Raw genomic sequence first — 15,026 nt, 5'->3', positions numbered from 1 at the left:
GAATTAATAAACCTAAAATCATGTGTTTTTTGAAATAAGATATTCAGGAACTGGGGCTACTACACCATATTGTTGCTATGAAATTTATCTTTGTGAGCATCTAGTGGGTTGCCAAGTTTGAAAAATACTGACACAGACTGAAAAAGTATCTTCTCACCAGAAAGAACAAAAATAGTGCTATTTTTCATTTGCGCGCTATACATAGAGAATGCTGGGAACTTATTCTGATGTAACAAACCTGGAATTATGCACTCTTATTAATTGCCTTCAGATTTTCCCCCTCTGTTTAATATAATATTGTTGCAGTAATCTGGTTCATGTAACACTAAACCCTGGTTGAACATTATGTTTAGAAGCAAGTAAGCTTGAATAAAACTTCATGATTATGCATTCTCCATTTCTCCCTTGGGCACATTTGGGAGAATAGTTCAGAAGAGTTCATTTTCACTATTACAGAATCTTGAATTACAGTACTACAGCCAGCAGACAACTTAAAAACTCAACAGCAGGTTTTAGTGTTCATCAATGTTCACTGAAAACATTGAACTCCAGTGCTGTTGAAGTCTGCAAGAAGAAAATAAGAATATGATCCATCATTATTCAGGGTATTCTGCTTATAAGTGCTAAACCATAATTTAGTATTGCATGTGAACACAATCAGTATGTGCATTTTTTCCCTTGGAAATATTTCTTGTGTGAATTTTGTTAATTATAATTTTAAGCTAATAACCAAAATGCCAAAGTTCTTCAAAAATCAGGGCAAAATAGAAGCTGAAACCTTCAGTATTATATCTTACATTTTCTGGCAAACAACGTTCTTCTCATCCTTCATTACTGGTCTTCCACATTATTATATAAATTAAAAATACTTCTTAGGCAGAATATTTTGGGAAACTTGCCCATGGGTTAATTAGAAAAACTAGAACTTTAGATGGAAAATATTTTAGTTTTTGTTTTTTATCACAACTCCTAAAATTGAATGCTTTTTTCATAGTCTTCATTCACAGTAGCACGATTTCTTGTAATCAATATGTTCAGAATAAATCTATAGAACTCCCAAATTATTATTAATTATCTGACCTGTTTTGACTTCTTTCTCTTTTTTGGCCATATAAAAGAAGTTCTAATATTGCTAAATTGAGCTAAATAGACAAGTTGTCATTTGGGAAGTATTTGGTTCTTAATACTTGAATGGGTTTTTGTATATGTATAATTTTATTATATTTAATCTTAAAAATTATTTCTATAAACTGGACAGATATTATAAAAAGCCACTGTCTCACTTTTTCTTTCTCCTACCTCTCAAAAGGAGAAAAATCAATGAAAATAGTAAAGTAAAAGAAAATCTCAATAAAGCATAAACACACATACACACACATAACCCCTTCACAATATACATTAGAATAGAAATACAGAAAACAACAGATTTTTACACAAGAAGTTAAACCCTGCCCACAATAAATCATATTGTTCAGTCTATCCATTATTCATTCAAACATTGAGAGTGAACAGTTTACTATTTTAGGCCTAAAAGTGGTAGTTTCTTTTTAGCAATGCAAAATTAGGGGTGATGGAGAAAAAGAAAATCTGCTGCAGCCGCTAGATTAATATTTTTTCATTATATTGCAGAACAATAAAGTCCGACGTTTTGCCTTTGAGCTCAAGATGCAGGACAAGAGTAGCTATCTCCTTGCGGCAGACAGTGAAGCAGAAATGGAAGAATGGATTACAACTCTAAACAAAATTCTTCAATTAAATTTTGAAGCAGCAATGCAAGAAAAGAGATATGAGGAGTCCCATGAGGGTAAATGCTTATTTTCAAGTTACTTTCAGGCTATTCAGTAAAAGAAAGGTTTTTCTCTATAATTAATAATTGGGTATAAGTAATTTTCAAACAGCAGCATGATAGCCTAATGGTGAAGATGCTCACCTTCCACTTGGAAGTTGAGAGTTCAATCCAAGGTAGCAGCAGATATTTCTCTCCAAGGGCACAAAGAAAAAAAAATCTGCTCTGAACTCCATGTAGGCTCAGAAGGGTATCTGGCCAGTAAATGTCAAATCTAGTCGCCCTGATTCTATCCCAAATAGGGACTGTAGCAGTGGTGGGATTCAATTTTTTTTTACTACCGGTTCTGTGGCCATGGCTTGGTGGGCGTGGCAAGGGAAGGATACTGTAAAATCTCCAGTCAGAGGTGGTATTTGCCGGTTCTCCGAAGTACTCAAAATTTTCACTACCGGTTCTCCAGAATTGGTCAGAACCTGCTGAATAGCACCTCGGGATTGTAGGGTTGTAAAAAGGGAGTTTATACATTACTTTCCTCTTTTCGCTGGAGGTGGAGGTTTTTGGTAACCTGTACAGATATGTATTAACAAAAACAAGACACATTTATAAATAAATAAATAATATGTCCACGATGAATCTCATTTATAGTTTTTACAAATCAGGCTGCTGTGATTCTTAAGAATCAATTGGTGGCTCTTCTTACAAGTACCAGAATGCTGCTGTGATGGTGACAAATTAGATACAGTCCAACATCAAACAGAAAAGAGAAAATTGCCCATTTGAATTTTGTTCCTGAATAGTGTGAAAGATTACCAATTTCCAGACTTTTGAAAGCTTGTGAGATTCTTGGTTGTAATATTTTTCTATAGTGATCAATGGACTTCTATAACTTTTTTTTAATTTCCAGAAGATGAACAAAACAGGATAGACAGCTCATCTGGTTTAGATGCTTACCTTCCTGAAGTTGCGAAGGTATTGTGCGTTTTTCTTTTCTTTTAAAGTATGAAATTCAATGACTGTATGTAATAGAATCTGCAAAAATAGAATATTCTGGAATGTACAAATTGCCCCTCTGACCTGTACCAAACTATTATCCCAGCAGCAGTTTGTTGATTTCTAGAATTAAATACTTTAAATTAAAAATGGTTTAAGGTATCCAGGGTATAGTATTCTTGATGAAACAGGTTTTGTTTAAGGTTCAAGCTACTCTCTGAACACCTCAAATTGTTTCTGGTTTGAAGGATGGAAGATGTCACTAAACAGCCACTTGAGACAGCAGGATCCAAAGATGTTTGCCGTGATCAAGGGCAGAAATTCCATATTCTTTGGAATGCTTCATTTCTAAATGAATTCTAAAATGGATTTTGAAAATTGCTAGTTTATGCACCTTACTAAGGAAAGAATGTTGATACTTGCCAGGAAAGTTTGTTTTTCAAGTATAGTTGTTAAATAAAACTGACTGCTAGAAATAATGCTTTTTGAGTTGGGTTTTCATTTTTTCATAATTTCAAGCTAGATTTTCTTGGTAGGCAGATATAGAGAAAAAGTTAATTTGGATCATTGTAAAGTAATCAGAGTCATCTTTAAGTAGATCTAATCTTTGATAGAATAAGAAATTAATGGGATAATAGTTTCATTGGACTTTAAGTTTAATAGTGTTTTATATTTAGAAAAATTACACTCAAAATAGTCTGATTTAGCCCTAAGAGTGGTATACTAAAACAGTATTTTGAGGATCAGATTTGAACAAATGATATCTTCAACAGACAGATCTATAGTTAAAAACTTTTAGCTTCTCCTTCTTAATTTAGTTCAGTATTTCTCAACCTTGCCAACTTTACGATATGTGGAGTTCAGCTCCTAGAACTACATTAAGCAGGATTCTGAGTAGCATTCTGCATGCCTTTAGCTCTTTTTATTCAAAGCAAGCTGTTATTGAAAGGAGGTACCAAAAGATCACTTTAGAACAGAGATTGTGTCCATGTGGTGGAGGAATAATTGAAACAACGGAACATATTATTTTGTATTGTCCCCTCTCTGCAGACACCTGCCTGGAATTTCATCTCCATTTCTTACTAAATATTTTAGTTCTTATTTGTTTTATTTTTATTTGTTACTATCAGATGAATTCTTGCCAGAAAGTTTGCTCCTATTTGGAGCTCTCTGTTTAAGAAATTAAAAAATTTCTAAGAAATTGTTCTTTGCAATGTGCTGTATGCTCTTGCCCCTTGGAAATTCTGCTTAGATCAGGTAAACATCTGTACTGCATCTCAAAATCCAATGTAAGAATTGGGACATAATGTGTTATAGAATATTATCATGTATTGGGACATTACACTTATATCAATAAAGGACAGCCTTAAAAAAACCCTTTGGGACTGAATGCCAACATTTTTTTCTAGGACTAGGAAAGGAACTAAACAATTTTCAACAAGCTGTCTATGTGACTTAAATTAACTGAAGTCACATACTTTTCATTCTAGAAATGTCTTTTATGGTCATTAAAAGCAAAATGGGATTTGTGTATGATATAGGGATGACTAGACGGTTGTGTATGGTATATAGCCTGATGGTGAACCTATGGCACGCAGAGCCATTAATGCCGGCATGCGAGCCCTCGCTCAGAGCAGGTCTTCTGTGCATGCGCGCTGCCTTCCCACCAGCTGATTGTTGGGTACCTGGCGCACATGCATGGGCGGGCATGGTGTGTGGGAGACGCATGCGCATAGAAGTGGGGCGCGGGGGTCACACAAGCATGCGCAGAGATGCAGGGTGTGCACATGGGGGACCCTTGTGCATTGCCTTCTGGATCTTCTTCAATCGGCACAGGAGCCCAAAAAAGTTAGCCATCACTAGTATATAGTTTTAGCCACTGATGCACATGAAGCTAAATACATACTTATGATATATATTCAAAAATATTTCTTTCTGAATTCAGTAAAAAATACAGTGTGAAGGAGGAAATGTTGAAGTCTATAGAAAGGGATTTGACTGTCCCTTGAGATTCAGATTTGACTGTCCCTTGAGATTCAAAACACCTGCTTATTATATCTAATCTTGGTGCCTCAAATGCAGCTTCCTGTTTCCTTGAGATCCAGCAGCTATTTTGGCTTATGTTTTTCTTAGGTACTGTTCTCCCTGTATTCTGAACCATGTACTTTTTGTTGCTATTTACAGTAAGACTAATTTTGTTTAATCTCTGGATGGTTTCAAAAATATAAGTGCCCTTGTGAATTATGCTCCCTTTCTTGGCATCAGTCTGTTTTATATATACTGTATATATTTTCTGTAGAAACAAGCACTACAGAATGGCTTGGCAATTGTATTTCTCTGTGTTGGAGATGCTGTCTTCATTCATTTTTTAAAGCTGGCTACTCGTGACAGGGTCATCTGTTCTGTTTCAAGATAAATCTTTGCAGGAGATATTTGCCATCCCATCCTTGGTATACTGAAGGCTTTTCTACCAATGTCATCTTCTTTTTCTGAACCAGAATAATTCTAGACAGGAAATAAAGTTGGACAGAAAGGTTATATTTTACTATAAAAGCAAGTAAATGGAGAATTTACAGAAATAGATTCTATTTTTGTAAAAGAATGCAGAATGAAATATACTAGCATATTAAAGAATTGCCATATTTTTATACTCCAGACTAGATCTGTTATTGTATGTTTAATGTATTGTTCATTTCCTACTATAAATCATCAAACTTCTCTTACCATAAAATTAACTATAGTATTGTGTATATGTGTGTTTATAAACAAATACACACATGTATATATGTATACATATATACACATGTGTGCATGTGTATACACACACACATGGTTACAAATAAGAAAAGAAATCAAGAGAAACGTTTTTTTAATGGGGATTGGAATTAAGATGAAAAGAATGTATAAAGTATTAAACAAAGGATGGAATTGCTGTCAGGAGAATTGGAGTGGATGTGAAAGTGACTGTACTGGTTTTATTTGCAATTCTTTATTTTTTCTTGTTCCACATTTGTATATTAATGTGCTGTTTATGAGACAAATGTTAGAATTAATTGATTAAATGATTAAAATGATCCAGAGAACATAGAAATATGCCTAGAGATGATTATTTGGAAGAAAGATTTAAACCTAAAATCAGTTGGCCATACCTGTGAGAAATATTCTAGAACCCAAACTGGCCTGTATCATCTCATACTGTTATCATCACTAGTCCTACAGAGGACTTAACATCTGTTCTTGAGAGATCTATTTAGTCTAGGGAAATTCCATAAAAAAAGGAAAAAAAATATTAATTTTAAAATGCCATTTTATTTTGTAGAGTTGCAGAGATTCTGAATTCAAATTCAAAAATGAAAGCAGGGTTAAGCTCTTTGCACTGGACCCAGATGCACAGGTAAGACTGATTGCAGGGAAAAATCCAAAGCTTTTAGATAATGTTGAGTATTTAAAGGTTATTTTCAATGTTTGTTTCTTTTAAAGAAACTAGACTTCTCCGGTATTGAGCCTGAAGTTAAGCCATTTGAAGAGAAGTTTGGGAAGAAAATTCTGGTGAAGTGCAATGACTTATCTTTCAATCTACAAAGCTGTGTGGCTGAAAATGAAGAGGGACCAACAACGAATGTAAGCTGCAATGGTGAATCTATCATAACTAATGTTTCAAGAGTAATACTATATATATATATATATATATATATATATAGATAGATAGATAGATAGATAGATAGATAGATATAGATAGATATAGATATATAGATATAGATATAGATATATAGATATATTGATGTTTAAGACTCAAAACATTCTGAGAAAATACAATTCATCTGAAAACTTACTAGGGTTTTACAATCCAGTGCAAGAACAAGTTGAATGATAATGTTTTATCACAGCAAGGAATTGGAAGTTATATAGAGCTAATTATGTTTTGTTTAAGTAAGATGTACATGCGAATTTTAAAGAAATATAATATTGTAGTATTAAACATTTGACTATATTGACTACATTTGACTACTAGTATGATCTAGACAATAAGAATACATGGAGCATAAGGTACTATTCTGTTTAATGGCATTCATCATGTAAATGTTAATGTGCAATATAAGAACCGCTTTTTCTATGGGTTTTTCTACACTATCTATTGTTACAAGTAAATTAGCATTTGCCATTATTATGTTCATGTCTTCTTTTTTAATGTCCAGGTAGAGCCATTTTTCATCTCACTGTCACTATTCGATGTTAAGCATAATCGGAAGATTTCATCAGATTTCCATGTTGATTTGAATCATAGCACAGTGAGACAAATGCTAGCTAATACATCACAGGAGTTGTTGAATGGGAGTAGTGATTGCTTACATCCAATTCAGGATATTATTTCAGATGTTATACTACAATATCCCAAACAAGTAAGGAAAAAATAGTGTTTCATTACAAATCAGTGTCCCATATTTATATTTAAGAATTAATGAAGCAATTAATTTGTTTTTAGGGAATATTCTCAGTAACGTGTCCACACCCGGATATATTTCTAGTGGCCAGAATAGAAAAAGTTCTACAAGGCAGCATTACTCATTGTGCTGAGCCATATATGAAAAGTTCTGATTCTTCTAAGGTATTTACTTCGATTGTTGGGTATTTCTAATTTCTGAATTCATCTATAACCTGATAACTCAACAACATTATCCAATTGAAAAGTGCACATATTCAAGACATAGTTGCCAGATTTCACTGTCAGTTTAATTCCTACACTTGCAGACATGGGCAAAGACAGATTGTAGGCAAAGTTGCACCTTCTGTCCTGAAATTTGTTTATCAGTTGACAAAGCAGACTAAAAAAGATTGTAAAATCAAGTTTTGAATACTCTGTTAAGGAATCTCAAATATTGCTTTAGTTTTAAGATTTGTTTGGAAAACAAGAAATTAATTGTAATAAAAAAACATGGGAAACAACTTTTTAGATACATTTTAGGAGTTAAGGCTGAATTTGATTTAGAGTTTGACGCCCATAGTAGTTTGGTAAATTAAGAAAAGGGAGTGGAAGAAATTTCAGTTTCAGTAAGACTAGGGATTGCAGAAATGTATGTGGGGGCATTTTTAAAAATTCAGTTCTTTTTCTGATTGCTTACAGGTTGCTCAAAAGGTTCTGAAAAATGCAAAGCAAGCTTGCCAACGACTAGGGCAATACAGAATGCCATTTGCATGGGCAGCCAGGTAATGCATGATAATGTTCTTGATTTAATCCAAGAACTCTCTGACTTGTATTGTTGTGACCTCCTATATTGGTAAATTAATTTATGGGAGTGCCCTCTCCTATTGAATAAAAGTAAAGGTTTAAATGTATTTCTAGTTTGGCATCAACTCAGTTTTTGTGACAAATTATTTAGAATTGGAATGTACTGCTTTTCAACCATTTATACTAAATTTGGTAAATTCATGTGTTAATGTTTTCTAAACTGCCTCTTATCTTTATTTTTCTACTATGAAGTTTATATAAATATTTTTGATTTTAAAAAACTTGTATTTCAGAACATTGTTTAAGGACATGGCTGGAACACTGGACAAAAGTGCAAGATTTTCTACACTTTACAAACAAGACAGTAATAAACTTTCAAACGAAGACATGCTTAAAGTGTTAGCTGATTTCAGAAAGTGAGTATTTTGTTTTAGAAATGAAATCATTCACATTAATTTAAATGGTAATAAACTGTGTTGCGTGGAATGGTGTGGTGCTGCCTTTTGGGGGGGTCTCCAATTGAGTTATTACCAACTTCCTCTTTGGTATTTTAGATTGATTTTTAATTAGTTTATTTAGGAATGAGCCTGTCTATGTGATTTATTCAAAAGTGGCTTTAAATATACATGTCATAAGTCTTTAGTAATGATATATATTCCACGATTAAAAAGTTTAAAATCAATAATTTTAAATTTAGTTTTGATGTATTAAGAGCACACTGAAAGAATTAGGAGTTTGAAACCTGACTCATGAGTTCTGAAGGTTTCCTTGCAAAAGTGGATACTATTTATAAATTTTTCTTACTGGTAAAATGAAAACAAAACACAATTAAAGAGAAAGACTTCCTGTTGTCTGAAACTATAAAAAGCCATATATAGAAAAAAAATGAAAATCTTCTTGCAAATGTACAGGTTAAGTAAAAATATTGTAGCAGAAGGCATTTTTTTGAAAAGACTAAAAATTGCAAAGAAAATTCTGTGGATGTGAATATTTGTGGAATTTGTGAAAACATTTTGTGGATATTTTGAATTAAAAGCTGCATGAATATGCACATTAGGGTTTGCAGATATAAAGTTGTATTGTACATTATGTAGAGAACTTCATTTCTCTAGAATACAAAATGCAAACATATTTCATGAAACTAGATTTGGAAGGGATTTTCCAACTCATTTAGTCCAATCTCCTACTCAATGCAGCTTCCTCTGGAGAATCTCTGTCAGAGGACAATTCAGCATCTGCTAGAAGTTGCTAGATTATCTTTTTCCATTGTTTGCCTTCTGAAAAGCCCTCCAAAGGTCAAGGACTTACCATTCACGCAGTAATGGCACGCAGAAGGAGAGAAAAGCGTAACATAATGAACTTTGTGCAAACGATGAAGGATTCCTCTATTTTATTCTGCTTCTCAGCTCTGTTATACCATGCAAGACATAATACCCTATGTTGGACAGACCGTCTATTTCTCTGGGGACTTTTGGGAGGGATGGGAAACTGAAATACCAGCAATCTATGAGGTAGAGAAAGGCTGGTTCCATAAACATCCCTTCTTTCAGGTTGACCCAGAGCCCAGATCGTTATTTTAATTTGAAATGAGCTGAACTATTTTTTTTTTTAAGTATGCTTTGTATTTTTTCATGATTGAGAGTGAATATATTGTCTCAACTATTTTTCTGTTAGGTCATATTTGTTTTTTGTTTTTTTCTTATAGGACTGAAAAGATGTCTAAGTTGCCAGTTATTTTAGGAAACCTAGACATAACAATTGATAATGTTTCTGCAGAAGTACCAAGTAAGTATTGAAAAACTATTGTAAAAAGTGGCTACAATGGCTTTATTCTTCCATTTGTAAAATTCAATTCTAATATATTTTCAGATTTTGTTAATTCATCATACATTCCCATGAAACAGTTTGAAAACAATTCCAAGGCAGTAGTAACGTTTGAAGTAGAGGAATTTGTTCCCTGTATACCAAAACATACTCAGCCTTTCACTATCTACAACAACCACCTTTATGTTTATCCAAAGTACTTGAAATACGACAGTCAGAAGACATTTGCAAAGGTGGGTTAATGTGTCTGTTAATTATGTTCAGATTCAGAGCTAAATTGAATCTGAGTAAAAACATGTCTCATTGTTGGAAATTTGATTTATGTACTTGAAAATAAAAGCAACTAAACTTAATTCCTGTGCTCTTTTTAGGCAAGAAATATTGCAGTGTGCATAGAATTCAGAGATTCCGATAATGAAGACTCTCAGCCTTTGAAGGTATGTTATCTGGCTTGTGGCTGTTCAGTCATTAATACCAATTTACAGTACAGATGATGGGGCAATATCTAAGATACATCCTCAAGTTTCTTAATATTATATTCTGTGTTTTACCTAAGCACAAATAAATCTGGTTACAAGAACAAGCTACACACAATTCTACTCTGCTTTTTTTCATAGAAATAAATGTAGTTGGAATTGTTTTTCAGTGAAATAAGAAGTTAAGCAGAAATCAAGTTAACTACAGCTGCTAAGTAATTGAGTTTCTATGTTACATTAGACTGATTTTCCATAAATGTGTAGAAATATAAACAAAAGAGGTAACATCCATTTTTAATAAGTTTGCTGCCTGAAATTAGAATCAACCAATTTCTTGTAAAGTTATTTTTCATACTGAGGCAGAGCAGTGATTTTTCTAGTTTAAATTAGAGTAGGTGCAGCTATGTAAGAAATATACTTTTCCTACCCATTAGGTGTTTTAACAAAGATTTGAGTCTCAGACTTTAACATTTAAGGAATAATCTTGAACAAAAACAATTTTTCAGGACATTTTAAAAATTGCAACATTCACAGTGATATGTGGTTGCAATTTGTGTCAATGTACATCCCTTTAACACAGCTGTCTTTTTTTGTGTGTGTGTGTGTGTGTGTGTGTGTGTGTGCATATTCTTTGGTATTTAGAATTGAATTTCAAGATAGGAAAAAGCCAATACAAAGAACTCTATTTACTTTCTATTAGTAACTTTCCTAATCTGTACTCAATATTATGTAAAAAATACCATGATTTTTTAAAAAACCTTTTGCTTTAAGAGATATAAAACACTAAATAGGGATTAAAAGCAATTTAGCAAGTCTCAGTTTATGCACATTAGATCACCCTGCCTTGTTTTTTAGATTTTCAATTCATTTCTCATCTCTGAGTTGCTTCCCATGAGTTGTTATCAGGTTCAAGAAAAATACAAGTTGTAAATCCCTCACAGGAATAATGAAATGACATCAGTAAAAACAAGGAATTCCCCCTTGAAGAAAGCAGTTGTAGCAGAGTTTGAACTTTGCTCTGTTAGTACAAAATCATCTCCCCTTTCTTCACATATTCACTCTGATACAGACTCTGATACAATCAGAATCAATCTCTAAAGAGATAATATTCCTTTTATCATATATTCCATATATCACAGAGTGCTTATTGTTACATGCCAGAAGTCGTAGCACTTTAGACTGAAAGCTGACAAGTGCTACAGAGCAAGCTTGGGCTCACCTACCCCTACCAAAGTGCTTCACATCCATACTGTTAAGTATTGTTAAATATAGCAACAGTCGACTCATAATTAAAGGAGAAGCTTTGCTAACTTGCATTATCTTGTAGAAAAAACGGGAACGTTATTTATTTACTGATTTATTTTAGGAAATTTATATTGCTGCCTATTCTCACATGGTGACTCAAGGCGGCTTACAAGAATATAAAAACCTCATATAAAAACAATAAAGCTAATAAAAGAGAGAATCATATAATAAATTAATAAAATAATACAATATAATAATCCCCCATTCTCCCCACCCCAGCGATAATACATCACACCAGCCATTTAATGGGCTCCATCCCACTCTGTGTTCCCCAGGCCCATTGGCAGAACCAGGTCTTCAGTGCCTTCCAAAAGAGTGTTAGTGTGGGGGCCATTCTAATCTCTGAGGGAATGATGTTTCAGAGAAAGGAAGCTACCATGGGAAAGGCCATGGAATGGGGCGCGCAACTGTGACCAGCAAAAGATCCCTCAGATAACCTGGTCTCAAGCCATGAAGTGATTTAACCAGCACCTTGAATTGCACCCGGAAGCAAATCGGCAACCGAGGCAGCTCCCACAGGAGAGGTGATACATGGGCACACTGAAATCTGCACAAAACCATGCAGGCTGCTGCATTTTGCACCAACTGGAGCTTCTGTATGCTCTTCAAGGGCAGCCCCATGCAGAGCATGTTGCAATAGTCAAGATGAGAAGTGACTAGGACACGAGTGACCGTGAGTAGGGATTGTAGGCCCAGAATGTTTTTTTCCCAAAAAAATCTCACATGAAAATATTTCAGAAATTATATCTAAAAAAAATAAGATCAGTATAAACCAGCCATTTCTTCTTCTGTTTCATTCCTAGTGCATCTATGGCAGACCAGGGGGTCCAATATTTACAAGACAAGCATTTGTTGCAGTTTTGCATCACCAGCAAAACCCAGAGTTCTATGATGAGGTAACTTTGTCTTCTTTCCTTGCTCCAAAAATCCTTGCCCAATTTAATTGTTTTCCAGAAACACAGTGGGTTAAGAGGAAAGAAGTTGCTTTGCAAACATGTCAAGCATTTTTATTGAGAGTTAGGCAGATAAGTCTGTCTACTGCAGGGTTGTCAAACTTACATCATCACAATGACTTTTTTCCCCTTTGCTAAACTGGGCATGGGAGTGGCCAGTGCATGACACATCTGGCCCATGGGCCGGGAGTTTGACAGCTCTCAAACTGTCTACCCTTAGTTTCTACCCATTAAAAAAGAAAAGAAAATAGTGAGCATGTACAGAAAGAAAAAAATATGAAGTAGTAACAGATCATATGATAATTAATGGGGAAATGCATATAATTGCATTCTACCCTATTTTTTAAAATGTAAAACGAATATTTTATCATTTTTTGTAAACTCACTAGTATTTCAGTTCCCTTCATCTAATTTCCATCTTAGCAGCACTCTGATTCTAGTAGGAAGAATTACTATTTGAAGTTTGTTCTCCACCAAGTCGAATTTGCAAAACAGAAAAGAACAACAACCACAAGTAACGTGGAAGTACAATTATGAAAAAAAAAAATCACATTTCAACCTTATTAAAAATATTTTGAATAAGAACATAAAGTGAAATAAGATTGTGCTAGTGTTAACTCAAGTGATTATTATGTTATCCTTTTAAAATGCCACGACAGAGAAGGTTCTCTTCCTTCTTCACCCCAAAGAATTTATTGATAAAATGTGGTACAATCAGATAATCTTGAATTGGTCACAGTAGGAACTAGGCCATCTTGGCAGTATGCTGGTCCCTCACTGTTTATAAGATCTTATAGGTTAATACAAAGTCTCTTAAATCTGGTCCAGTGGTAAATGTATAATGCTTATGTGTTGTATATTGTAAATTTGTACTATATATACTACTGCTAAAAGACACTTTCCAAACCAAAACTTGCATTTTATTTCTTCTTAGGTAAAAATAGAATTGCCCACACAGCTGCATGAAAAACACCATTTATTGTTTACCTTCTATCATGTTAGTTGTGACAGTTCAAGTAAAGGGACCACCAAGAAGAAGGACATAATTGAAACACAAGGTTTGATTGAGTTATTTTTTTATAGGTGATATATTTAGCTAAAATTAAACATAAAACTTATTAGAGAATACAACAAAGATATAATTTCTCTTTTCATTTCTTCTAGTTGGATATTCCTGGCTTCAGTTGTTAAAAGATGGCAGAGTGGTGACAAATGAACAACATATGCCAGTATCTGCTTATCTTCCAAGTGGATATCTTAACAGTCAAGAATCAGGCATAAGCAAAGTAAAAAACCCAAGATAATATCTATCTTATTTGTTTGGTTTTGCTGTTAGAAAAAGCGGGTTTGTATTAATACATTAAATTACCACCTTTTATTTTTATATCAGTATTCCAGCCCTGAAATTAAATGGGTAGATGGAGGCAAACCACTGTTGACAATTTCAACTCACCTAGTTTCCACTGTATATACACAGGTTGGTATTATTTACACTATTTTACCAAGATTTTATTTAATCTGCAAACAACTTATATTTTTATAATTCTGTAATGATAAAATATAAGTTATGAAAAATATGACACAATCAAGTTTTGATTATCTTGCTTGCCCATCTTACTATAGCAATCAACCCGGAGAACAAAAGGCAGAGGAAATGTATGAATCTTTGCTTAAGTGTAGGAAAGGGAAGTAAAGGGAAATAAACTCATATAGCCTTTCCCACATGACAGGGCTCCAACTTTACTAACAGTGTCCAAGCGTAGAGTTGGAAAGAATATATAGCAGATTTTCCTGTCTTTGTGCTGGCTTTTAGATTAGCACAAGATGAGGACAATACTCTGACTTTCTGGGGGAAAGGTCATGGGATAAACAAATCTGTTCAACACTAACATTTCAAAATTAAAATTACGAGTTTTATGTAATGGGACTTTGTTCAAGTAAGAAAATACAAAGGGAGGACCAAGAGAGCATGTTTGCCCTAGGCTTCACTATTCTTTCTTGTACCCTACTTTCCTGAAAATCTTCAAGAGGATGCTTACTATTAGTATTAAATCATAATTAGACACAGCCTTCATTAAGTAAAATAATAAATTACAGGCATAAAAGTCTTCAAGATCTATTATTAGCCTGGGCTATGAAACAGCAATACCAAGGAAATTTGAGTCAAACTTTTGAATTGGTGCAAACCTTAACCTTTGGAATGAGATCATATATAGTATTTACCAAGTAATGAATAGATAGAAATAGAGAAGTCTAATGCACATCTCAGAGATCCCATTTGTAGTTATAATACGCTTACTGAAAATCCAGAGTGAGGAATTGGTCTTTGCTTCCATATTTTAATATTTTTGGTGTTTGAAATATTAGAAAAATGAAAACTTCCAAGTATTTTGTACAAGAATAATGAAGGCTCAGGAGCAATAAGTGTTACATAATTGAAATGAATAAAGTTGTATTATTATATT

General features: G+C 33.6%; 1 protein-coding gene across 9 annotated transcripts in view; it reads left to right on the top strand.

The window, feature by feature from the left end:
* The window catches only part of DOCK9 (dedicator of cytokinesis 9), a 111,654-nt gene that overhangs the window by 51,064 nt on the left and 45,564 nt on the right, over positions 1–15,026 (top strand). For all 9 annotated transcript variants that reach the window (XM_026708317.2, XM_026708315.2, XM_087937911.1 and 6 more), the window contains exons 8-22: positions 1,630–1,804; positions 2,691–2,755; positions 6,096–6,170; positions 6,257–6,397; positions 6,973–7,176; positions 7,260–7,382; positions 7,899–7,981; positions 8,297–8,419; positions 9,709–9,788; positions 9,873–10,060; positions 10,199–10,264; positions 12,412–12,504; positions 13,496–13,619; positions 13,726–13,847; positions 13,952–14,038. In XM_026708317.2, the coding sequence (XP_026564102.2) occupies positions 1,630–1,804; positions 2,691–2,755; positions 6,096–6,170; positions 6,257–6,397; positions 6,973–7,176; positions 7,260–7,382; positions 7,899–7,981; positions 8,297–8,419; positions 9,709–9,788; positions 9,873–10,060; positions 10,199–10,264; positions 12,412–12,504; positions 13,496–13,619; positions 13,726–13,847; positions 13,952–14,038 (1,749 nt within the window). The remainder of the gene's footprint in view (positions 1–1,629; positions 1,805–2,690; positions 2,756–6,095; positions 6,171–6,256; positions 6,398–6,972; positions 7,177–7,259; positions 7,383–7,898; positions 7,982–8,296; positions 8,420–9,708; positions 9,789–9,872; positions 10,061–10,198; positions 10,265–12,411; positions 12,505–13,495; positions 13,620–13,725; positions 13,848–13,951; positions 14,039–15,026) is intronic.

The sequence above is a fragment of the Pseudonaja textilis genome, chromosome 8 (assembly GCF_049901715.1).
Source record: "Pseudonaja textilis isolate UNSWEBS1 chromosome 8, rPseTex1.2, whole genome shotgun sequence".
Lineage (NCBI taxonomy): Eukaryota > Metazoa > Chordata > Lepidosauria > Squamata > Elapidae > Pseudonaja > Pseudonaja textilis.
This window is presented reverse-complemented; position numbering and strand designations above follow the sequence as displayed.